At 37.0% G+C, this 26,890-nt stretch overlaps 1 protein-coding gene across 2 annotated transcripts in view; it reads left to right on the top strand.

Annotated features, from left to right (window-relative positions):
- The window catches only part of LOC123316262 (G protein-coupled receptor kinase 1), a 98,388-nt gene that overhangs the window by 70,180 nt on the left and 1,318 nt on the right, over window positions 1–26,890 (top strand). The window contains exons 3-12 of one of the 2 annotated variants that reach the window (XM_044902234.1): window positions 2,499–2,572; window positions 21,666–21,767; window positions 22,110–22,184; window positions 22,274–22,335; window positions 22,395–22,446; window positions 24,782–25,139; window positions 25,289–25,430; window positions 25,501–25,675; window positions 26,495–26,613; window positions 26,676–26,838. In XM_044902234.1, coding sequence (XP_044758169.1) covers window positions 2,499–2,572; window positions 21,666–21,767; window positions 22,110–22,184; window positions 22,274–22,335; window positions 22,395–22,446; window positions 24,782–25,139; window positions 25,289–25,430; window positions 25,501–25,675; window positions 26,495–26,613; window positions 26,676–26,838 — 1,322 coding nt within the window. The remainder of the gene's footprint in view (window positions 1–2,498; window positions 2,573–21,665; window positions 21,768–22,109; window positions 22,185–22,273; window positions 22,336–22,394; window positions 22,447–24,781; window positions 25,140–25,288; window positions 25,431–25,500; window positions 25,676–26,494; window positions 26,614–26,675; window positions 26,839–26,890) is intronic. The other variant, XM_044902235.1, reaches the window with a different exon arrangement.

The following is a 26,890-nucleotide window of genomic DNA, read 5'->3' as shown; positions in this document are numbered from 1 at the left end:
TCCTTGATGCTTGGAATATGGAATGTAGCTCAAAATGTTAGGTTAGGATTGAAGTGGAATCCAAAAAGTAAAAGTACGAAATTGATGGGGGTGAAAGTTTCAAAAAAATTAATTTTCGATTGGTTTTAAGGGTGGTTTCTTCTGCAATGGTCTTCTCCTTCTACTTCAGAGAAATCATTCATGAAAAAAAAAACCAATCTGATCTGCATGAGTAACTTCATCCAAGCCGTATTAAATATTCAATTTTCATCAGAGGATTCACACTGATTGATTCGAAATTAATCGAATTGGATTTTCCTTTGTTCACATTGTTGTGGAGTACAAAACGAGGATATATAATGAATAATACTAGATCACCAGGATATTGCATTATGATTGAGAACATTTCCAGAATGAATAAAGCGTTTTATCGATTATCTGATTCTAAATCTTGTGCTGAAAGTTAGTTTTCATCTTTAACGATCGAAATAAGCTGTTATTTACAATAGTCCATTCACTTTTATGAAAGCAGTCGGTTGGCCTTGGAATATTGTAATGGACGAAGATATGAGTTTATGACCCTCGTCAAAACATTAGCCCTAGTATTTATGAAGCTTCCCAAGTATTTGATGTTGGCTACGTAGTTTTGACATTAACGACATCTCATGTTTGCCAACCTTACCCCCTTTCTTCATCCCAGAATTGGCTCAAAGAATTGACTGAGCGAGTTTTTACCTGATCCACAAGCATCTGCCGAAGCAATCACTCTGCATAAAGTAAGTCAAGTCTGTTCTGTGTCACTCTGTTTGTTGGACAGCCATATCAGTTTAATGGGAAGACCCATTAAGTGATATACAGATGGGTGCGCCCCCTATTGTCTGGTAGGCAGATTTGCTACCAAGGCCCAACGTTCCGACTATAGATCCCTGTCACCTCATTGCAAGGATAGATTACAAATATAAGATTTGTCGCAGTATTCCGGAGATAAATCTAGCTTTATCACGCTGCTCCAATTCGTAGCGTTTAATTAAAAAATTCAAACGATCACTGGAGGGCAGAAAACGAAGTTAATTAGATTAGATCCAAGCAAATGGTAATGATCCTTTCAATTAGCCTTGTAAGGGAACCCCTTGAGGCCCTAAAGACCACATATACACATTGAAAAAAACAGGGCGCATTCAACGGATAAAAAAACCCGAGGCAATGGGTCGAAACGAAAGAGAAACAGACCGCCACCCCTAATTCATATAATTAAATTCAACGCGCGTGGAACGAGTGCTAATTGCAGCCGAATTCAATTAACTCGAGTTGTCCTTTTGGATTCTTCAGGGAGCCGCAGCTATTTCAAGATGAAATTCTCTGGCGCCCTCCCTGAACTCACCCCCGTATAATACGATGAAAGTCGTTTTGGGGAAAGGATCCAGATCGGTCGGTTTTCAGTTTAATTAACGGTTGACGGCGGTCCTTTCATGGGAATTATTGCGGTATCCGATATTGGAAACTTATCGAGAGTTAACTGTTGAGTAATGAGAGCATTTCCTTCAAATGAATTCATGTTTGGTGGAATTGTGCCACTTCTGGGGGATTTTGATGGATGGGGTGCCAGGAACTGTTCATGTGCAATGCGAAGTGCAACACAACGCGATGAACCTGAAGGTGATCCTCATCTCGAGTCGATGCTCATTATTTGGGATAAACGTAATCCCAATTTTTATGGCTTTTTTCAATAATCAAAATATAGAATTAATTCGTATATACACTACTAAACAATTCATGAGGTGTGCGTTTAAAGATAGCCTTGTAGCGATTATATCTTGCTGTTTGGTTTAATCTCCGTATACCTGCTATTTTCACAGTCCTAGTATCTTACGAGAAGGTGACCACGGGTACGCCAAATACACAGCACACCGTACTTTTAACTGGAAAATTTGGCTTCGACCCTCCGTCCTGTTTGAGTTCTACCACTGCTGGGAGTACGATCCTTGCCGGCGTGCAAACCCGTTGGGAGAAAAAACAAAGCGGACGAAGGTTCACCACCGCTATTCTCCCTATTTATTTTTAATCAACCAACGAAATTATTAATAATTTGAACAACAGTGATATTACAAAAATACAGGGGAGATTCCTCAAGTAATTTTAAGAAAAAAATCCGATAATCATGGGATCGTTTCGTTTTCGAGATACAGGGTGCTAAAGTTCGAACAAGTTGTGAAAATATATTCATTATTAGATGCACCGAGTTTAATTCGATGGGTCAAAACTAACAAGGAATTAATTCACCACAACTTACTGACTGAATTTTCATTAGAATCTTGACAAAAATCTTCTTTTTACATTTTCCAAATCAACTGTGGCTCACCAGAAAATTGGTATGCTATCGAAATTGGTATGCCACATGGTGTGAACTATGTGGAATTATTTTGTGAAGTGTAGATAAAATGAGAGGAAAACTAAATATTTGGTTTCACTTTCTCTGAAATCCCGAATCTCCAGAAATCAAGATGTTTCTTTTGTTTCAGGTTACTTATTGTTCAAAGATTTCTGTGAAAATGTGTCTGAAGTTCCTGTGCCTCAATTACGTTTCTACGAAGAGGTGAGTAAGTTGAATTATTGACAATTACCACTTTCATCATCAACCCTATGGCTAAACCAAGTATAATATTTCTCTCTGTTCTAAAAATTAGACAGTTCTTTTGGTATTTCTATGTTAGACAGCATTTATGTATTTCAAAATGTTATATCACTCTATCCACATTCTCCATCAAAAACACGTCTCTCTTCAAATAAGAAAATCAAGTGTGGCACAAGTTATGACCGTTCGTATGTTCAAGCAGGGAAAACCTAGGTATTTCTTCCAAATTATGAAGTCAGTTTGGCAGAAAAACGAATGAAAGCGAGAAATTCAGTTCACCGCGTTGCTTTTAGTAAAACCGTTTTTCCCCTAAAACTTCGCTTATCGTGAAATATGGTGCGCCCAAAATTCAAGTCGATAAATATCATAGTTGGCCAGGACGACCATAAATCTTTACCAATTTGTTTTCGGGAGCAACTTTAACGCCTAATGTTCAGAACTTGAAAACTTCGTAGTTTCAGAGTGGCGCATGTCATGTTTCACTTGGAGATGTCTCTTTGGGGTGGTATGAATCTAGCAGACCGTTTGACGGAAACACCCGAACGCGGACACCAGTGGCGTACAGACGAAAGTTGAAATTTATATGGAAATTAGGTTACAGCATGCAATAGAGAGTGCAGAGATCTCAGAGTTGTAGGAATTTGAGTGAAACAATAGAAGGGGAAGTATCATAAATTGATGATACGGTTGTATGGGAGAAAGACGACATGAAATTGTCATTTAGGGGTAGTCCGGGAGACTTGCTCAGGTAGAAGACTTGAACCACCTCAAATATTTCAATTCAAATTTCGCGCTACCGGTATCGTAAATGGCTTGCGACATACTCGTAACAAGGCACAACTAGTGACGGCTCGATTTTGACCGCCATCAGAACAGTTCGGGAGTGAGAGGGTTGAATGTGATTTTGTTGTTAGGAAGTGAAAAATTGAATAATTTTTGTTTGTTACACTGTCTGAAAAGTTTAATAAGTGCGTGGTGTTATTTAGTTTTAATGCTTCCATTGATTAATATTGTTTTTAATAATAATTGTAGAAGTTTCAAGAACACAAGGGGAGTGCGGGAGACTTGACCCTTGCTATGGGCGGGAGACATAATCAGTGGTCCAAGTTTCTATCAGTGAGCTTAGATAATAGTTTGCTTCAAAAAAGAAAATTCAATAATAGAAATAGATATAATAAAATATACAAAGTTCAGAAAAGTAGAAAACATCTCGGAAAAAAGTGAGAGTGAGTCTGAAATAAAAAATATCTATTTCATACGCTGATGTATCTGATGATGAAAACCTTGACACAGACAATCGTTGGTCATTGGAAATTGTTTTCTTTCAATGTTTTTCCTGATAAACAAACTTATGGTCAAGTCTCTCTCGCCCACTGTTCAACTCTCCCATGGTTTAGGGAGACATGAGCCAATGTTTGGTTCTTAAAGAAGAGAGTGAAAAGGGGTTCAACTCTTCCGGACTCCCCATATAATCTGATATACTGTAACGTTTTCGGTCAATCAAATGGTTCAACTTTCTACACACTATTAATTTGGTACTAGTAAGCCCATAGTTCTACCTTTTTGCTAGATTTACCTCTAGGGGCTGATTCACTGACGAAACCATTAGCATAAAGAAAAACCTCCCATTAAATGTTATATCATAAACTCTGGATCTTCCGAATCATTTCGTTGTCCTGGCTCCTAGCTTCAATTAGTTGAAAATTTTACATGATCTTCTGCATTTTAGCCCTGAAACATCCCTAGCCCTAATCCCCAACTCATGCAAATTCCGTGCCACATTCGCAATATATCTCTAGACCGGGAATATCGTCGGCATCAATCCTTATAGAGTGGATGACAAGCACTGGAAGAAAACATATTTCACGTCTAAACGCGTTCGAGGGCCTGCTGCAAACTGAGCGGAAACGATGACGTGGCGTAAACGAGCTGACAGCGGAGGCAAGGACTCATTATGTCTTCGCACCGTGTATTTCCTGGAAACGAATAGCCTTGTTGAGACATGTCCTCCGACAAGAGCCTTATTGGTAGCAAGAAAGAGTGACGGGGCTGTTGCAACTGGATATTTAGCGTTGTTGGATGTCGCGGTGTCTTTGTTTCGTCTGAGACTGGAAATAATAAGGTGGCAAGAGGATTATTCCTGTTTTCAGGATAAACAGTGCGTTATATGTGGAAAGAAAGTCTTAATACCTTGTCCACGGTATCAGTGGGGTAGTTCAGATCATTCTGTAGTTCACACGATACAATCATTTTGATTAATATCAAATTTCAGGAGTTTTCATCTCTCTGATTGTCTTTGTGGTTGTGCGAAAGCGTTTAAGTGCCACACACAAAAAAATTCCAAATGTATAATCTCGACTTGCTAGTCGGAATTCTGAGATACATGTCAGAATTCTGACTTGCAATTCGAAATACTCAGATACAAGTCAGAATTCCGACATGTTAGTTGGAATTCCGAGAAACAAGTCTAGATTGTGAGATACAAGGCAGGAGTAGGGCTAAAATAGGTCTAATGAGACTTTTGTTTTGCTACATTCTATCCGCAAATGTGTTTTTGGCCTCTTGGAAGAATTTTGGATGAATGAACTGAGATTATTTTTTTTCCTCTTGGCTTGCATCAAAGCAGAGCTGTGCCAAAACATTGTGCTTGTAAAGCACTTGGAGTACTTTTGTGCTCTAGACAATTTTGCAAAACCAGTGCTTAGTGATTCGAGCACTTAATCGAAATCCACTTGTAACTCAAGATTCCAACTTACAAGTTATAATTCTGACTTGTATCTCAGAATTCCAACTTGTTACTCAGAATTCCGACTCGACAGTTACAATTCTGACTCGTATCTCAGAATTCTAACTTGCATCTCAGAATTGCGACTTGTAACATAGAATTCCGAATTAAAAGTTAAAATTCTGACTCGTATCTCAGAATTCTGACTTGCATCTAAGAATTTCAACTCGTAACTCAGAATTCCGACTCACAAGATAGAATTCTGAGTCAAAAGTTATAATTCTGATTTGTACCTCCCAATTCCGACTCGACAGTTAGACTTCTGTCTTGTAAAATAGAATTTTCACTTGTATCTCAGAATTCTGACTTGTATTTCAGAATTCCGACTCACAAGTTATAATTCTTGTTTGTACCTCCTGATTCCGACTCGACAGTTACAATTCTGACTCGTATCTCAGAATTCTAACTTGCATCTCAGAATTGCGACTTGTAACATAGAATTCCGAATTAAAAGTTAAAATCCTGACTCGTATCTCAGAATTCTAACTTGCATCTGAGAATTTCAACTTGTAACTCAGAATTCCGACTCACAAGCTAGAATTTTGATTTGTACCTCAGAATTCCGACTTGTAAAATAGAATTTTCTCTTGTATCTCAGAATTCTGACTTGTATTTCAGAATTCCGACTTGTAACTTAGAATTCCGACTCACAAGCTAGAATTTTGATTTGTACCTCAGAATTCCGACTTGTAAAATAGAATTTTCTCTTGTATCTCAGAATTCTGACTTGTATCTCAGAATTCTGACTTGCATCTGAGAATTTCAACTTGTAACTCAGAATTCCGACTCACAAGCTAGAATTTTGATTTGTACCTCAGAATTCCGACTTGTAAAATAGAATTTTCTCTTGTATCTCAGAATTCTGACTTGTATTTCAGAATTCCAACTTGTACCTCAGAATTCCGACTTGTAAAATAGAATTTTCTCTCGTATCTCAGAATTCTGACTTGTATTTCAGAATTCCAACTTGTACCTCAGAATTCCGACTTGTAAAATAGAATTTTCACTTGTTTCTCAGAATTATTCTGACGTGTATCTCAGAATTCTGACTTGTATCTTAGAATTCCGACTTGTAACTCAGAATTCCGAATTAAAAGTTGAAATTCTGACTTTTACCTCAGAATTCTGACTTTTATCTCTTATTAAATTTGTGTGTGTGTGTGAAACTTCAACGCTTTTGTGGGATTTTAACTTCTTTATTCAGTATCATCTATGGCAGTGTGGGACAAAATACTTCTTATAACTTAGATTTTTCCTTCTTTTAGTTCCCTTCCTCTTCATACACTCATAAGATGTACAATACATGTACATAATACCTCAAATCAATCGCAATGCCTTGACTTCAACCATAATCAGGATTTTCATGAAGCGAATAATATACTCGTCTTCGCCAGATAAGCTATCTTAATGCAATAAACGATAAAGGTATCATAACTATGTTTGAACAACACTTCATATGAAATGTACTCACACAAGTCAACGATGAAGTGAATAAAAAAGACTGATCTACGGATATGAATAGATTCTATATTTGAAGGAGATTGCGATGCACTGCAACCTAAAGATCTATTCTGGGGTGTTCCAGTCCCGGAAGATTCATCCAGAATAATTCTCTTTAGGTCCCTTTCCCTCGAACTCTTTCTCGTAAGTACATTTTCTTGTACCACAGAAAGGTTCCCAGCCAATGACAGAACTATGTTCTCCTTTGCTGGCAGGTGTATTAGATAATATTAGGATAGGCTCATGGGCTAATCTATCTATCACAAGAATAATAGATATGAGATCTGTAATGATCTCCAGTTGGAGATAGCTCCAGTGATCAAAATACAAGGCAGCCTTTATATTCTGTTGAGGATTTTTCTCGTACTGTTATGACCTGCCTCATAAATGATAACTGGTCTCAAGATCATGATGTATATCCTTCGCAGTGTTTTTGGGTTGAATCTCCTAGTTTTACTAGCCAGACTTCTGCACGCCATCAAAAGGCCTTTATACAAATCAAAACATTTAAATCTAACTAATCACTAGCCTGTTCTATCGTGAAAAATTGGCGCTGACCGTTGTTTTGGATCTACTGGTTCTCCTAAAAGTAACTCTGCCAGTTCGACAACTTTTTTGGAGAAAATAAATAAATCAACAGTTAAAACGTTTCTTATACCAGCATGTTATGTCTACAAAAATGGTCTAATTCTCAAACTTCCATCTGTTCACTTCTGAAATATCGGGAAAATCCCGAAAGCCTAGACGTCTTCCTCTTGACAGGGGTTTATTTTGACTTATGGAATCGAATCCAGAGGCACTTCAAATGCGTCGAATAGAAATACCAATTCAATTTCAGTTGTGAGGACTTTGCGTCTAGAAAATTGAACTTTCTATCAATTTGCGGAAATGGGGTTGGTTTGCTGCGGAAAGCTATGTGCAGCGGGCACCCCTAAATGCGAATTTTGAAACAAAAATATCAGGGTGGTTGGTCCATAGTAGTTCCATGTTTGTCCACCCTGTTTTTTTCTTTTTCAGGATTTTTCGAAGGTCGGCTTTCGACTCGTTTATCTCTCAATAAAAGTGACCGCAGATGGAAAAGTGATACATATTCTGAAAGAGCAACTCCTCTAGTAATAAATCTGCGAATTTCGTCCATCTCGGCGCAACTCTTGGGTCTTGACGAATTTTTAACTGTACCCATCTTTTACAGCATTTTTCGGAGGTCAGCTTTCGAGTCGTTTATCTCTCAATAAAAGTAACCGTAGATGGGTAGGTGATACATATTCTGAAATTGAAACTCTTTCAGTAATAAATCTGAGAATTTCATCTAGCTGGGTGCAACCATTCGGTCTTGACGAATTTTTAACTGAACCTATCTTTTTCAGGATTTTTCGAAGGTGAGCTTTCGAGTCGTTTATCACAATAAAAGTAACCGTAGATAGAAATGTGATACAAATTCTGAAAGAGCAACTCTTCTAGTAATAAATCTGAGAATTTTATCCATTTCACCGCAACCGTTCGCTTTTGACGAATTTTTAACTGACCCATCTTTTTCAGAATTTTTCGGAGGTCAGCTTTCGAGTCGTTTATCTCTCAATAAAAGTAACTGTAGATGGGTAGGTGATACATATTCTGAAAGAGAAACTCTTTCAGTAATAAATCTGAGAATTTCATCCAGCTGGGTGCAACCGTTCGGTCTTGACGAATTTTTAACTGAACCTATCTTTTTCAGGATTTTTCGAAGGTGAGCTTTCGAGTCGTTTATCACAATAAAATTAACCGTAGATAGAAATGTGATACAAATTCTGAAAGAGCAACTCTTCCAGTAATAAATCTGAGAATTTTATCCATTTCAGCGCAACCGTTCGCTTTTGACGAATTTTTAACTGAACCCATCTTTTTCAGAATTTTTCGAATGTCAGCTTTCGAGTCGTTTAACTCTCAATAAGAGTAACCATAGATGAAAATGTGATACATATTCTGAAAGAGCTACTCTTCTAGTAATAAATCTGAGAATTTCATCCATCTCGGCGCAACCGTTCGGTCTTGACGAATTTTTAACTGAACCCATCTTTTTCAGGATTTTTAAGGTCAGCTTTCGAGTCCAAAATCAGCTCATCAGGTCAAAAATTGCGGAATAACACCTTCAAATTTCTACCTTTTCTTCAAAGCAAAATCAATAGTAATTCAATCCATCGTTTTCTGATTGTTCTGCGTCGCCAACTCCTTTTTAATGATGCCAGTAGAACCAGGATTGTTCCAACAGCCCCCTCTGTTAAAAGCGAGCACGGATCTTGGCGTGGCTTATGATGCAAACTTCAGATCGTTTGATGTGGTCTCCGTGCAAATAATTACCTCCGGGTGTTTGTGCAATGTTATTATACGTGTGTATGTAACGTTGTCGGTTTGCTTCGTGAGATATTGCCTTCAGATACTATTGCCCCAACATAGTATTCGATGTGTGGGTGCAGTCCCAGATATACAGGGGGTTTGTTGAAGACTGACTCCCTGCTGGTCTGCTGTATTCTGATCAACTACGTTTTACAGAGTTCATACCTCCGATATTTCCAATTTTGTGAAAAATGTTCGAACAGGTCAAGTTTCATGTACAGTTGAGTAGTTTGGCATGCAATTCACTTACGTTTTTATATAATCTTGCATTTAAGTACATTAAAAGTCATTTGTTGTGGATTCGACTAAAAACGAAGTTTGCGTGCTGGCTATGTTGCAAATTGGTGAATGCGTTGTTGCAAAATGGCGAATGCTCTGGGTAAAACTGATCCCCATGTTTTCTGTTTGATTGAATATCGCTTTGCTTTACAACTTTACATTGAGACTTTCTAGGTTAGGTGTCTATAGTTCGCTATACTAAAATATACTCGTAGCATTAATAATAAACAAACGCTTTCATAGCCTAGAATTTACGATCAACTTGTGTGTTGTGGTGTTCTTATGTAACATTTCCATAATGAGTTCTTTTTGTTTTCTGTCTGGATAATTTTTTTCATCCTGTATGTATGTACAGGGTATCCCAAATTGCCTGATTTTGGCTTTTTCTGATACTCCCAGACTAGGTAGGTGATAACGTTGAAAGGAGTCTTCATTTGTCTTTAAAATACAACAAAACTTTTATATTTCTTCGTTTCAGAAAAGATGCTATCACTTCTTTTTCTTCGAAAACATCTGAAAACGATAAAAACATACTACAGGCACTTTTTCACGCCGAAAAGACTTTTGGATCCTGTGCAATATGACCAAATCATGCCGTAGATACAACGAAACTTCAATGAGTCTAGCAACCAACAGTATATCTTGAAGCAAACATCCCCCCATTTGTCTGTTCAAAGATGAATAACGTTCATCCTTCCCCTTCAGATATGAAATGAAAACCACTAAATCTTTCATATTCCATTAAGGCGAACTTTTTATCAACTCTAAACACAGCATCCAGCCTTGCCCCGTATGGCTTTGAAAGAGGAAAAGAACTCCTTGGCAACGTATGAGTTCGCAAACACTTCCTAGGACTGTTTTACGAACATCTTTCCCTGACAAGTTATATGTCCTGATAAAAGAACGGGGGTTATAAAGATGTCCCTGTTTTGTTTCCTCGTTACGCTTCGGATGATATTTTTTTCCGAGTTGTCAGGAAAATAAAATCTCACTCAGTTGATTTTTCTTCCGGAAAAACCAGAGCAGAGGTAAAACCAGTAATTATATTGAATACTTTCTTGTGAAGGATTTTCGACTGAATCTTCGAATTTAGGATGAAAAATATTACTTCCATTTCATCAATTACTGTCAATTAAGATCGAACTTGTGCACCTCTGCAGTCCTTAACCAGAAAGCTCGGAATTCCATTTTTTTGATGCTTCAATTGAAGCATGTTCTGTTATTTCACCAATACGTACGCTTTTCTCAATATTTCCGAACTCGTGCATGTAATTTTCTCAAAGCTCTTCGCTTTAAAAGTGCATTTCATATGTAAACATCTCACCCCAGCCCAATTCATCTGCTGGGCGATTATCTGCGTAAAAAGTGACAATAAAATTGCGACAACTTGCGGTTTGCCGTCCAGAATGAAGTAATAAAGTTGAAATATTTCGTCCGATAAAGCTCTACCCTAAACCACTGGTGCAGATAAGCGAACATCGCTATATACGACCTCATTTGTTTTTAGATGCTCTTTGTAATCAAAACATTCATTCGACTTGTGAATTTATTTATGTACTCGTTAAAGGAAAGGTTGACAATCTAGGAAACAATGTTTGTTTTATTGCCTTCGTTTCGCTCCATTGTAAAATGTCTTCGGGGTGTTAGGATAAGGAATAAGGGATTTGAATTGCTCGACAATTTGGATCACTATATATATCACATGAACCAGAGATGTAAGACTAAAGTAAACATGAAGTAAGGGTAGATTCGGGTGATTTGGGACAGCCCTGTAACTTGGGACAATTACCCCCCTTGCAGATTTCTTTGATTCTTACCATTTATGAGTGAAGGGACAAACTTATAAGATTGTGTAGCGTCTTTTCGGTTAGTTTGACAATTAATTCCTGATGAGTTTGCCGTGACCAGAGCGTTTGAATTGACAGGAAAGATTAACGAATTCCGGAGAGTAAAAGCGCGTTTTTTATTGCCCTTATACTTTCTAGTGTCCTGTACATTTGTTTCACTTTGTGCATGTGTAATTTTTTTCTGGATACGTGAGATATTGGGATATTTGATATGTCATGAAACAAGGTTGTTTACAAATCAAACGGCAACACGGATCTCATTCATTTATTTTGTTGTTTCATAGGGTGACTTGGGACAATGCCGAATAGATACAAGCGGCGCATTGGCAGCAGAAAATATGCCGATTTTTCGCAGGATATTATTATTTACGTTATTTCCACAAAGAAATCACCAAAGAATGAAAGAAATCATGCCTTGTTTTATTTAGTTTTTTACATTTGAATCGCGATATATTTACTTTCGCTGTAATAGGGGTTTATCATTTAATTTCCTTACCGAATTTCAACTTTATAATCACAAATTCCAATTTTTCAAAACTATACAGCGTCCCAAGTCACCTATTTCATTTGAGAGTTGAGAAATAATGGATTTTAACTGTGTCCCAAGCCTCCCAAATCAGTGGGTGACTTGGGACAAGTATATTTTATTTTTTTCAAAATTTATATCCGAATTCTGAAGCATGGTTTATATCCTAATCAATAGTCTGAGTCATTAAGCATATTCGAACCTCTTTTTCAGATAAAAATAGGTCACTGTTAGGAAAATATGACAAGTTGAATTCAACAATCGTCCCAAGTCACTCGAATCGACGGTAGTCTGAAAAATTCTTAATAAACTATTTAGGGTTTTCACTCCCAATCTCTGGAACAATTAAAAATGAAATAAACGATTTGCTCCTGCGCAAATTCTTGCACTAATTTGTCAGGAGCAAATAAACTAGAAAAATTGTTGCCTGACATTGAACTGAAAATAAAGAACGTTGAAATTATAATTTTATGTTGTAACGTTTCGTATTCTATATCAGAATCCTTCATCAGACGAAAAATCAATTTTCGAAAATCTTCTGAATTGTATCTTTTGTTTGACACCAATTGTCAATACATGTATTGACAGGAGCAAATCGTTTATTTCATTTTTAATTAATTTTGTTTCAGAGATTGTGAGTGAAAACCCTGAAAAGTTTATTAAGAAATGCAGAATCCTTCCAGAATAAACTTCAATCGATATCTGAAAAATTCTTGTGTTGTTTTCCTTTTTTTCGTGTTCGATTGACTGAATAACTCCTAAAGCATATATTGGATTTTCTTTATCTTTTTAACATGAGAAGAGAAGAAGATTTAGGACTACTTTTCAACCCTTTGTCATCTACGAGGCAGGATTAAGGGGTCTTCTTAAGCTCTGTTCGAATGTCAAATGAAATATAGGGTGTTCCAAAATACTCGTCGAATCACATTTTATAATAAAACTACTCAACTTGAAGGAGTTTGACAATCAACCAATCTCTCCTTAAAATTTCACGTTCACTGCTAGATTCCTTAGAATTTGTTGAGTTTTCGCTGGTCCATCTTCTTGGAATCGATTTCAGCACAAAGCGAATTCTTTTCTTGGAAAATTTCCCATTCACTGGACTTCATCCTGTTTGTTCCTTGGCGCCGATAAAAACATTTAAAAATTTCCGCTCAGGTTTCCAGGATCTCGTATTTCATTCGGTCTACGTATGGAACGCGGAAAATGGAGGACGATCTGAAAGCGATGCGGATGCCGAAGAAAGATTTAGTATTGAAAATCCCGGGAAAGTGAGAAAAACAACTAAAAACTATATTATATTACTTCGCGCCTGACCGGTCGATGAAGAACTTTTTTCATTCCCTTTATGTTTCGGAAACTTCGTTTCTGGGTCCAGAGGATGAAACTGGAGAGTTCACGAAGAAGTAATTCATTTCTAGTGAAAGAAAGTTTCATCACCTGGATGAGTTCGACAGCGTAAAATACGAGGTGGGCGATAATGTTCCCTGTGCATGAGATAAAAACATGATTAAGATGAAGAGTGTGAATCCTGGTAGGTTTATGGTTTATGCAGTATTCCTAAGTATACTCCATTCAAAGTTATTTTAGCAGTCGGTTTGCCATGAAATAATTTTCTCAAGTTTTTGTAACTAGAACGGAGTAAGGTTGGAACTCATGAAATGTCGTTAATGTCATAACGCCGTTGTCACAACTATTATCAATTTTTATTACGAAAATGCCGAAAGTGATTGAAAAAAAGAGACAGGGTTTCAGGAAGTGCTATTTAGAATTCAGGTCCGTTCATTCAAATAAATAGTTATACCCTGATATTCTAAAATCCACAATACGTCAGACGGTAGCGAACATATTCAATGCAAGAGAATTTATATAATGTTTCATCTGAATCTAAACTACTTATATTTCAGCTGAATATTTCCACAATCAGAAAGATTATGAATGAAGAGGACGACAAAGAATTTCCTTCTATTGGGAGACCCAAAAAAATGGTGGTATTTGAGAATTTTATGTTTGAGTGAATTAATGCGAAAAGTTTACTACAGGATTTTCGATGAATGTCATCGTGGAATAAGTTCCCGAAAATTGATTTTTCTATTTTTCATTTGACTTGTTCTATACATTGTAAATGTCTGAAGGTACCAATATATACCTAAAGATTATTATTATATCAATGTATTAAGATGAACAGCCACAAATACGCGCCAGTTGTCCTGTTAATTGTTTATTCATGTGAAATTTTTGTTCAAAGGTGAAGTTCATCTTTACTTGAAACTTCCTTTAATTCCTTTTACTTATATCGATGCAAGATGATTTTTGTTGAAGAATTTAACATTCTTGTAATTGTCAGTTAATTCCTTCGGGAGATACCCATTCCCAACAACTGCATCATATGCATTTCATTTTCTGGTTAATATTTTTGAAATCTACAACTGATGTAACGTAGCCAAAGAAGATAACGAACATTTACTCTCCTCAAGCTAGTGCATATTATGATATTATAATGATCTCTTGTATTTTCCATGCAAATATCTGGATTTGGTATGCCTTCAATCAGTTTGTATAAACTTCAATTATGTTCGTCACATATTTTCCGAAGAGATTCGTCATTGTGATAAAATACGTAATAACAGAAACTTTTACGTAGAACGTAAAGTTCTACGCGTTGATTTAAAACCCAGAAATGTTTTGACAAGCGTCATAACCCCATATTTTCGTACTATACAGAATGAAATGTGTCAAATTTCCATGGCCAACCGAATGTTAAAATAAAAGTGGATGGAGTATACCTTACTCTATTTGAAAGTCATAAAATCGAAGGATTTTATCCAATAAAAATTAGAATTTGGTGTTTCGACATCAATTAAGGGATGCAATAGGGAAATGAACCACAGATGTATAAGAACATCGTGTGGAAGACGTCGATGTTTTTTTCGGAATAAAATGAAATTTCATGAGTGATCATGAGTGGTTTTGAAGACCCACCTGGTGTATAAAAGTTGCGCAACTTCTCAATAATTAATCTCTTCTATTTTTCATAGTTCCCAAGATTCTTTTCTGCAAGCTGAAATGAGAATTATGAACCTAGTTATTGTATTCGGAAGGCTTTCTTTCTTTCTTACGTTTAATGGGCGAAATGAAGCGATACTGTTGAAACGCTACAATTCCTCCGCCTTGCATACATATAAATCGGCCCTTCTCATTAAGAGTCACGCTTAAGGAAATTAAAATGGCGCACTATTACTGGCACGCTCGGGTAACAAGTTTCTGAACTCATTATGCAGGCGATAACATCTCGTATAGGGGCTGTGGCATACATCAAGAATGGAACAGGTTCGGATTGAAGTTGAGTGTTGAATTTGCCGGAATTGTAGACTGAGGACTGAAATGTTTCATGAAGTAGGGGAAAGGTGCCCAAGACGATCCCCTTAAGCAAGAATTTACGTAATTCCTCATTTTGTTCGGGTAGCACAAAAATGAAAACGTCTACTCCACTTAGAAGTATCCATTTTTCTATTGTCCTACTCGAAATAGTCGTCACAAAAGGTTTTTTGAAATATTTTCGATTTTCCAAAATGTTACAAAAGGATCATCTTATACACCCTGTTGTTTAAGATGATCCTTGTGGTATGGTTGAGATGATCCCAGGGATCTTGATCCCATTCTCTCAATTAGCTCCCATATTTTCAAGAATGAAGTATGTAAAACAAATATCTGTGGAGATGGTAAAATAATTTTATTGGGCATAAAACATTATAAATTATTAAGTGAATAAACAACTAAAAATAAACATATACATAGGTGTAATATCACAAAAATTTGAAACGAACATGTATTCTAAGTGGTGGTTTCAATGCACCACCGAAAAAAGCTAATTTGAGATCCATTAAAATATTCAAAATTTTCTGAAATCACAAAATTATGTACGAAATTTCTCTTCTTATTGATCCATGCATTCTAAGCTCCATGTCTTTCATATTGTTCTCGAGCTCGGTTTCTTGTTCATTAGTCGAAACAGTTTTTCTCTTTCCTAGATATTTCACTGCACCACGAGCTATTTTCTTAATTTCTTTAGTCCTTCGTTTCAATAAAATTAGCGACACTGAAAACTCCCTACTCGCTCTTTTGATTGCTATTCCATTTTTAATAGCATCAATAGCACTTGATATTGATTTTTGGACCATCCGCCTCGAATGATTTTTCTTTATTATTTATTAATATTTATATTTACGCGGCATAATTCCTAACTGAAAAATCCTGTAAAGATTTATGGGTATACCCTTCTGACGATTATTAGACCCCAGAACTGTATGTAAAAAAATTAAGGTGTAAGATGATCCCCAGGGATCATCTTGTACTCAAGTTGTGGGATCATCTTGCTCAAGTTCAACTTTTTCATTCAGCATTAGCTATTATAACCTATACGAACAGCATTGTCTTCAAGTCGAAAAAAAATCAAAAATAAGCATATAAGGAAGAAACAAATATAAAAATCATTGTTATCAACCATTCACAAAGAAAGTAGCATAAGGCTTGTTCGTAGAGTGGTTCGTAACGGTTGTGGACTGTACAGAGCAAGCGCAAATGGATTTTCGTCCCCCTAAAACGGAATTGCGCTTGCTCTGTACAGTTCACAACCGTTTCAAACCACTCTACGAACAAACCTATTATCTTAAAGTTAACCTAATCTTAGATTAAGCGGTCACAATTCATATTTTTCTCTGTGAATATCGACTGTTCGCTTGCACTTTAATAAAAAATTGACTGAGGTAGAAGTGTGATAGAGGCTACGTTATGGCATAAAATTCAACCAGATGGCATTTTTCATGAGCCTGTAATCGAAAGGGATCATCTCACCCAAAGGGATCAACTCCTACACCTTTCCTCTATTTGTGGCTTGTACCCAGAGTGAATTGAAACGCACAAAATTTCATCGATGTGGAGTTGATTTGAAGATGTTGCATCCAGGGCAAGGCAAATCTTCCAGATCACTGCTTTTCAATGCACTGGGGAGAGTTGAACCCCTTCTTTCTCTGAAGCCACTCAAGTTGTATCTGTAAATGGTAGCAACTCATTTTTTTGCTTAGAGTGATGATGAGATGAACATTTTGAGTACAGCAATTCTTTTTTTAGGAACCGAAAATTGGCTCATGTCTCCCTAACCCATGGGAGAGTTGGGGGGGCGAGAGAGACTTGACCATAAGTTTGTTTATTGGGAAAAACATTGAAAGGAAACAATTTCCAATGAACAACTATTGCCTATGTCAAGGTTTTCATCATCAGATGTATCAGCTTATAAAATACATATTTTCTGTTCCAGAGTCACTCTCACTTATTTCCGAGATGTTTTTTACTTTTTTGAACCTTTGTATATTTTTTATATTTATTTCTATTATTCAATTTTTTTTGAAGCAAACTATTATCTAAGCTCAGTACGGCTCAGTATGGTCTCCCGACCAAAGGATGGGTCAAGACTCCCTCACTCCCTTTTAGTCTATTCAACAGATGTTTTCTTGAAACTATTATTAAAAGGGCCCATCGTTCGTAAAACAATATTAATCAATGAAAGCAATAAAATTAAATAACATCACGTTCCTATTGAACTGTTCAGACGGTGTAACAAACAATAATTACACAATTTCTTACTTCCTAACAACAAAATCACGTTCAACCCTCTCACTCCCGAACTGTTCTGATGGCGGCCAAAATGGAGCCGCCACTAGTTGTGCCTTCTAACGAGTATGTCACGAGCTATTTACGATACCGGTAGCGCGAAATTTGAATTGAAATATTTGAGGTGGTTCAAGTCTCCTACCTGAGCAAGTCTCCCGGACTCCCTCTACTCTACCACTACTGCTAACGATCGAAGTCTGCCAAACTATATTTTTTTTCGTACTCTGTTCCCATTGTTCATTTCCGTGAATAGAGGACCGAATTGCAGCATCCACGATTTAATGTCCTCAAATTTTTTCCGGTTTCCGGGTAGCCGATATCATTTTCGTGATCCTTCAATCCCGTGAATAATTACTCAGGCACGTTCCTCCAATATAAATCCCGTAAAGTCCGTAGCTTGTCGCAAACCTCTGTTTCCGATCTGTTTGCGTTCCTCTTGTTTGCAGTCTGCATTTGCGTCTGTTCACGCTGAAATCGACTGTGAAATGGACCCTAATGAGGCCGCTATGGGGGCCTTCATACAGGATGTTGTTTGCTTTGAACGTATTATATCGAAGAGGTGGCTAATTACAATCGCCAATATGAAAAAGGAAGTATAACGCCTAAGCACAACTAAAGGAATTCTGTACAATAAATAAGTGGTGGTAATTGTCCACCAACAGTTAGCTAGCTTCACAGAAACGTCAATTAAAGAAAAACATTTCTACTTCATGGGCTGCTACATAGTTTATATTTTTGAACGTGCTAATAGGGTAAGAAATTCTGTCCAAATCTATAGAAATTCTGTAAAAATTAGGAAAAATTCTGTAAATAATGACAGAAATTCTGTTAAGATACAGATATCCTGTAAAATTCTGTAGAAATTCTGTAAAAATTGCGTAAATTCTATCAATAATCCGCAGAAATTCTGTAAATTGGCAAAATGTGACAAATACACAGAATTTTTTTTTTACTGTTTTGACATCAATGACTTAATAATAATTACCAATGAATTATGTGAATCTGAAGAATGCTGTGTTTTTTTTTACTCAATTTACACGAAGAATTCAAATTCAACGAATAGTAAAAATCGTGATTCTAAAAAAACATTGATGAACCAAACATCTACTACTTTTCCATTTTATTATCATCATCCTCAATAATAATCTCGATTTTTTCATGCGAAATATTTGCGGTGAAATCGGAATTAGTTTGCCTTTTGCGAGCAATACCAATCATCGGCGTTTTAATGAACTGCAAACAAATAAATATTACTCTGCACATTTTCTAGTGGTCTTTATTGATTATCGTCGAGTGCTTCACATTTGGCATAACTGCTGGAGATGCTATAATTTTCAACGTGGATTCTTAACAAATACAACGATCTGAATATTCAATTTTTTATGTCAGCATCCCCGTTTTCTCTGCTGAACGTGTACCAGCTGGCTGGATATGATTAATCCCAGTTTGCATCGCTTACCCTCAGAAGCCCCTCTTTGCTAGGTTCCACTTAGACTTAAATTAAATGTTTGCACCGGTACCGCTTAACGGAAACTTAGCTAAGGGACACTGACATTTGGCAACGCTGTAAGATTTTCGAATTGCTGGTACACTACCAAAATTTTAAAAAATAACCATTGTGTCGCGGTTCATTCGATCTTCGACAAAGTTGCGTTTGGTACTTGAGGTCACAAACCTGATTTTAAGCATGCTGTGTTACTGGAGTACTTGTGAGAATATCTGGAACTGCTGATTATTCATTAGGCTTATTCGTAGAGTAGTTCACAACGGTTGTAAACTGTACACAGCAAGCGCAGATGGATTTTGCCTAGTCTAAAATGGAATTGCGCTTGCTCTGTACAGTTCACGACTCTACGAACAAGTCTAATATATTCATTTGTGTTCCAAGCTCAGATATAAAAACTTAAGTATGTTGGAGTGAACATAAATCTGGTTATTGCCAGAAGAATTCGTAAAGTGTTACACTTATACGCCTGTATGCTTCTTTGGAAGAAGGAGCACCTAATTGATTTAAGCGACAATAACAAAACAATATGAGAATAAGCGAATTAAAAGGAGACTAAAACGAAATGAGTTTTCCTCCAACTTAAAGTCCCGAGTCCATAACACCTTCCTGTGGTCATCTCCGCGATCCTATTTCCTCCAAACCCGTCCTGAATTTATTTATAGCCACTTCCTTTAAAATTGTTAAACGTGTAATGGGAAAACGCGGACCCAAAAGTCCGTGCCGGTCGTCTGAAATTTCATCATGACTGGACGTAAGCTAAAGCTAGAACGAAACAACGTTTGTAGCAGAAAGATCCCTGGCGGATGTAATTAAAGTTGTTATTTTAGCCGGGAATCGAGAGCCGGGTTCAGTTGTTTATTTTTCCTGAGGGAATGGTCGGTTTGTGGCCCGGAAGCAATCTTTTGTTACCTTAAAGAAGGCGAAATTGGTCGTTTGAGGGCAATACACTCTCAGATTGTCTCTGGAAGAGCGCTGAGGTGTTAAGCATGGTTTTCAGAGCTTCGCCTAGTAGTGAACGAGCTGATCCATGGGCTTATTGATCTTGAATTCCTATGTATAACCTATGCTGACGCCATCTAAATCGATTTAATGCAAAAGGGCACTCAGCAAAGAGGGCTATGAGAACGTGTCCAATTAGGGCGCTGGAGATCATTACAGATTCAACACCTTATCGAAGAATACAATGCAGAAGAAGGATTTCTCACTGGGAAGATGAAGACAGTCGTGACAACTGCAAGAAACGTCGAAAGTCGTAGAGATGCAGGAGTAAATGACCTTCAAAGTCTCTTATAACCTGACACAACATAAAAGCATAAAGATTATCATGATATTATCACTGAAAATGACCTCCCAACTTGACCGAACTAGTGTTTGACTTTTTTTATTGGAAGAACAGTCAGAGACGCGACGTTTATTATGTATTATGGATCAGAAAAAAATATGGGACTGCAATATGTAAAACAAACATACGGTTTATATTTACAGAAATGAGAGTTACTACTATATCAAAGTGGCGAACTGGAACAATTGTTTGACTACGCCACTGCATCCTACATAAAAATGTGTCTGTAGAATATATCATATAAAACTATCACCAAAACTAATACGAAATAGAGGCTAAAATTAAAAGAGCTGAAAAATGGATTTGAACCTACTTATAATCACCAAAATTGGAGAGTTGAAAATTGGAGTCAGCGTTAATTTACGGATGAGTCTAGATTTCGTTTGACCAACTTCGATGGACGCAAATTTGTTTGGAGGGAAATGAATCGAAGATATTCGGAACAGTTTATAGTTCCCACAACTGCTTTTTGAGGAGGTTGCATATGGGACGGCGGTGGGATTTGTTTGAAATGTCCCATAGAGTTGTTTTTTTTTTTTGTAGAACGTATATATGACCAAAGATATCACAATATAACAATTGAAACAATTGATTTTCGCTTGCGCAGCTATTGGTGAAAATTTCATTTTAATTCACGATGATACCCGTCCTCACCGTAGAAGCTCGGTTGATTAAAGCTCTTAATCTTGAAAGGATGAACTGGCCAGCTCGCTCCCCAGACATGAGTGGCATCGATCATGTTGACAGAGATGTCTAATTAATTTTCCACCCTAGACCTAACGATTTTTCCAATTTGCAGCAGCTCTCTTATGCTTTGCTGGGAATGTGGACCAATTTGTCCCAGAATTTCATGAATTGTCTCTTCGAAAGTATGCTTTGAAGAGTAGAATGCTTGAGACGAGCTTGTGGGGAGTCAACTGAGTACATACCTGCTTTACCGAGAGTTTCAATTTTCATTTTTATTCGAACCTAGACTTTCTTATGTTTTCAATAAAAAAAAATTTTTGAAACTGGTCATTCTTTTCTGAAAAACTAGAGTTAAACTCTGTTATCTAATCAAGATGAATACCTTGAAACGGATTTCCCTGAAATTCATTCCAAAAATATAATGTCCTAATAGGAATACTCATTACAATCAAATCCACAACAACATCTTCGAGAGTTAAAAATAAAATGTGATGATCGATTCTCCGTATTTCCCACTGACATATTCTTTTCTTTTCAGATTAAAACTTACGAGAAATTGGAATGTCAGGAGGAACGGATGAAACATGCAAGAGATATCTATGACAACTTTATTATGAAGGAGCTCTTGGCGAGAACCCACGTAAGATTACCATCATGTCTTCTTAGGGAAGAAATATATTTTGAACGTCTCTCCTTTTATCTCATATGTTTGTAAGCTGTTTTATCTAGTCGTTTTCTATGCTGAGTTGGGAGAATCTAATTTTCATTTCATTTCGATTCAAACAGAATAGGTATGTTTCAAGGAAAGTAGAAAATTTTCGCTTTTGAATAAATCATTCTTTTTCATCATTCTTTTAATCAGTTCGAGATTTGATCAGACTAATGCTCGTTCTAAAAAAATATTGAAATTTGACTTTAAGCCAGAATTATCCTCTTCATTCTATCAACTGACTCATTGATCAATTTTTTCTTTTCCCTGCAGGACTACTCCACAGACTGTTTGCAGCATGTTCAAAGGCATTTAATCAAAAATGATGTACCCCCAACGCTATTTGAGGTAATAATACATTACCATTATTTTCCAGAGTAATCAGTAATAAGCTTCTGGCATAAAATTATTTTTTAAGAGTCTTCTTTACCTTTCAGCCTTACATAGAAGAAATATATAACTATTTGAGGGACGAACCCTTCAAGCAATTCTTAGAAAGGTAAATGGCCTCCTTCATTAATGCCTCATAATTTTATCTCTAAGCAATTCTTTTTTCAGTGATAAATATACTAGGTTTTGCCAATGGAAAAATTTAGAACTCAACATACAGGTGAGTCAGTCTCGTGTACCTAAATATGTCGAGTTTTATATCGCTTGGAGTGTTGTGTAAAGTTTGAAACTATAAATGGGACAGTTTCAGATAAGCGAGGACTGTAACTTTCAATTTATGATATCCCAGACAGCATATTGCAATTTATTTTTCAATCTTGACGATACACATCATCTTGGAAAAGCGAAGTGAATTGCGAAGATTACGTTTATGAGGGATATAATTTATTCGATTGTTTATTTCTTTCATTTTCTTTTACTTCGATCAATACCTACCATAGATTCGGGTGACTTGGGACGATTTTGATATTCAACTTGTCATATTTCGAAAAAAGTGACCTATTTTCATGTGAGAAAGAGGTTAAATATGCATCATGACTCAGACTATTGATTAGGATATATACCATGCTTCAGAATTGGGATTTAAATTTAAAAAAAATTAAATATACTTGTCCCAAGTCACCCACCGAGTTGGGAGGATTGGGACACAAGTTAAAATCCATTGATTTCTCAATTCTCAAATGCAATAGGTGACTTGAAACGGTGTATAGTTTTGAAAAATTAGAATTTGTGATTATATAGTTGAATTTCGGTAAGGAAATTAAATGATAAACCCCTATTACAGCGAAAGTAAATATATTGCAACTCAAATGTAAAAACACTGAACAAAACAAGGGAACTTTGGCTTTTATTCTTTGGTGATTTCTTTGTGGAAATAACGTTAATAATAATATCCTGCGAAAAATCGGCATATTTCCTGCTGCCAATGCGCCGCTTGTATCTATTCGTCACCCTATGAAACAACAAAATAAATGAATGAGATCCGTGTTGCCGTTTGATTTGTAAACAACTTTGTTTCATGACATATCTAATATCCCAATATCCCACGTATCCAGAAAAAAATTACACATGCACAAAGTGAAACACATGTACAGGACACTAGAAAGTATAAGGGCCATAAAAAACGCGCTTTTACTCTCCTGAATTCGTTAATTTTTCCTGTCAATTCAAACGCTCTGGTCACGGCAAACTGAACAGGAATTAATTGTTAAACTAACCGAGAAGATGCTAGACAATCTTATAAGTTTGTCCCTTCACTCATAAATGGTAAGAAACAAAGAAATCTGCAAGGGGGGTAATTGTCCCAAGTTACAGGACTGTCCCAAGTCACCCTAATCTACCGGTACTGATAAGTATTATGGAATGTAGAAATGACTAAATTCCAAACGACTTTATACAGTATTGATAGGCCACGATGCCTGGTACTCATTCAAATGGTGCATGAATAGTCGAGTTGAACTACTGATCGTACTAATCCTGATCTCGTTTCTCGAAGGAAATCACGCTAATCAAACCGAAACAGCTCCCAAGAGGACCTGAACCTGAACCTGAAGCCACGCAATTTTAATGATCCTACGTTGTATTTATAGCTTAACGGGTCTCCAGGTCTCTGGAGCAGGTACATCTCCCGGAACTCAGATTAGATAACAGTAAATTTTCATTAAATGTCTCCCTCAAGGTGCTCGGCAGGTTAGGGTAGTGAGAATTCGGGGAGAAATTCATTTATTTCACCTCATACATTACTGGCGCTCAGAAAATCGATTGGTCTTCCTAGGTCGGGCTTGACTTGAAGGGTCGAAATTTCTAGTCTAGATTATAACGTTGCTTAATTGCGTTGCGTGTTATTAAATTCATGGAAACAACTTGATATTTCTTTTGGGGATTTGTGGGAAGGCTTCCTTTTACCAGTATTCTTTTCTACTCAGCATCGGAATGACTGTTTAATAGATGCTGATTTTCTTCATTATATCGTCACTAGAAAGATGTACTGGGTGGAAGAGGACCAGGCTGCTCGATTCCTTATTATCTCATTACCTGTACCTTCCTTGGATGTTCTTAAAATGGCCCAATGGCTAATCTATCTTCCACAGAAGCTTGCCATCTAGAGTTATTTCCAGATATTTACCATTATGTTCCCATTTATAAAGAGGGGAATTTCATAGCTGTTCATCCTTGAATTGGATTACTGTGGTCTTTTTTGCCCTTCTCCATTTTTCAGTTACATGATCCAGGTCTAAACAGCTAATATCTTCAGAAGATTGGGAATTCCTTTCTGAAGTAGTGGAAGTTTGTGGAAACTTGTTTCAATATTACAATGAACATTAAGTTAAAGCACGATCTTGCCATATGATAGGATATGACCATCTTGTTCTTTCGGGCAGGTTGTCTCCTGTATTATGTCTAGAACATTCACAGCATTCAGGCATGATTTGGTTTGATTTTAAAGTAAATAAATGTTTCCTTTTTCCTCTTTCTGATTTGCTGGACTGTTCCAGCTGACGATGAACGACTTCAGCGTCCACAGGATAATAGGAAGGGGAGGTTTTGGCGAAGTATACGGATGTCGAAAAGCAGACACAGGCAAGATGTACGCCATGAAGTGTTTGGATAAGAAGCGGATCAAGATGAAGCAAGGCGAAACGCTGGCCTTGAACGAGAGGATCATGCTCTCCCTAGTTAGTACCGGTCAAGACTGTCCTTTTATAGTTTGTATGACGTACGCGTTTCACACTCCAGACAAGCTGTGCTTCATACTGGACCTCATGAACGGTGGCGATCTCCACTATCATCTCAGTCAGCACGGGGTTTTCAATGAGCCTGAGATGAAATTTTACGCTGCCGAGGTTATTTTAGGTGAGCTAAAACTCTAAAGCAGGACGTAGCTTTTACTATTTAACTTAAATTTCAATTCAAAGACGCTATAAAAGAAGATAGGCAGTAGAAAACATATATAACTAAGAGAATATTTTCCTAAATCTTATTTACTCTCTCTGGAATTCCAGGTTTGGAACACATGCACAGACGATATATTGTATATAGAGATTTAAAACCAGCAAATATTTTGTTAGACGAACACGGACATGTTAGAATATCCGATTTGGGTTTAGCCTGTGATTTTTCGAAGAAAAAACCCCACGCCAGTGTGTAAGTATATCCCATATCCATTCCCCAACCTGATCGAATCATGAATCCTAAATTTGTTTCCGCTTTCCAGAGGTACTCACGGTTATATGGCTCCTGAGGTATTATCCAAAGGGACCGCCTACGATTCCAGCGCAGATTGGTTCAGTTTCGGCTGTATGCTTTATAAATTATTGAAAGGACATTCGCCATTCCGTCAACATAAAACCAAAGATAAACACGAGATTGATAGGATGACATTGACCACGGTTAGTATACTGTTGAACCTCGCTATTTATTCGAAGGCTTTACCGATGCTTACATTGATTTTTTATGATTGCTGGGAAGTGAACTTCTCGTCAAAATTGAATATCGGATGCATTTGTGTTTGCCCTTAGAAAAACGCAATTTCCTTCTGAAATATATAGGTGCTGTTTCCAAAAATGTCGTTAAAGGTCTCGGATCTTTTGAAACGTTTCTCACTGTGGTGGGTGGGCTAATTGGTCCCAAGCATGCTCGATTGGATTTGGGATAGGGGATCTTGAAGATGATGTGGAATGTCCCGATTATCTTTAGCAGTATGGAGGGATCTATGAGGCAGTGCATTATTATCCAGAAAAATCAAATTTTGGCAATCGCAAAGTGAAATTGTGGGACAACTCCTTGATCTACATATGTGTCTAAAAGTTCAGGGTTCTCGGGAGTTTAAATAAATCAGTTCTGCACTGATCCACCCCAAGCCATGAACATGCCTTGACTATCAGAAAAATAGCAATATCTGCACTCGTCAGTAAAGTGACAAGACCTTGTGTGTTCCGTGTTCGAATTAAATCGAGGTCAACACTTTTTTCTTGTTCAGCAATCACATAGAATCATCGCTTAATCCACTCTTGCATCCAAACACTAATCTGCTTATCATCCTCTTCTATCAGTTGATTATTTTAAAACAGGCTAACCATTCACCTCTCACGCTCTGTTTCCTTGGAAATGGGACAATAAATCCAGCTGCTATCGCCTGCTGTTCACAGCCATCACACATTATATTTTATAATAGGGTTACAAAATACTCATCTCCTGATCATTGTCAGCTTCTCTCAAATTTTCAGAACGTTGAACTGCCCGACGCGTTCAGCAAAGAACTGAAGTCTTTGTTGGAAGGTTTGCTTCAGAGGGACGTGGATAAACGGTTAGGCTGCAAAGGAAATGGGTGAGTTGGCGTTGTTTAATTTGTGAAAATAAAATAATAATCATTGATGCTTCGATTTGTAGGTCGGACGAGGTGAAGGAACATGCATTTTTCGCTGGCATCGACTGGCAACAGGTTTACTTTCAAAAATATACTCCTCCTTTGATACCACCCAGAGGGGAAGTAAATGCTGCAGATGCTTTCGATATTGGATCATTCGATGAAGAAGATACGAAAGGAATTAAGGTGAAATGCCAGTACAACAAAGCCGTTATAATTCTCATATCATTCTTGTTTT

Source organism: Coccinella septempunctata, chromosome 7 (assembly GCF_907165205.1).
Source record: "Coccinella septempunctata chromosome 7, icCocSept1.1, whole genome shotgun sequence".
Taxonomy (NCBI): Eukaryota; Metazoa; Arthropoda; class Insecta; order Coleoptera; family Coccinellidae; genus Coccinella; species Coccinella septempunctata.
This window is presented reverse-complemented; position numbering and strand designations above follow the sequence as displayed.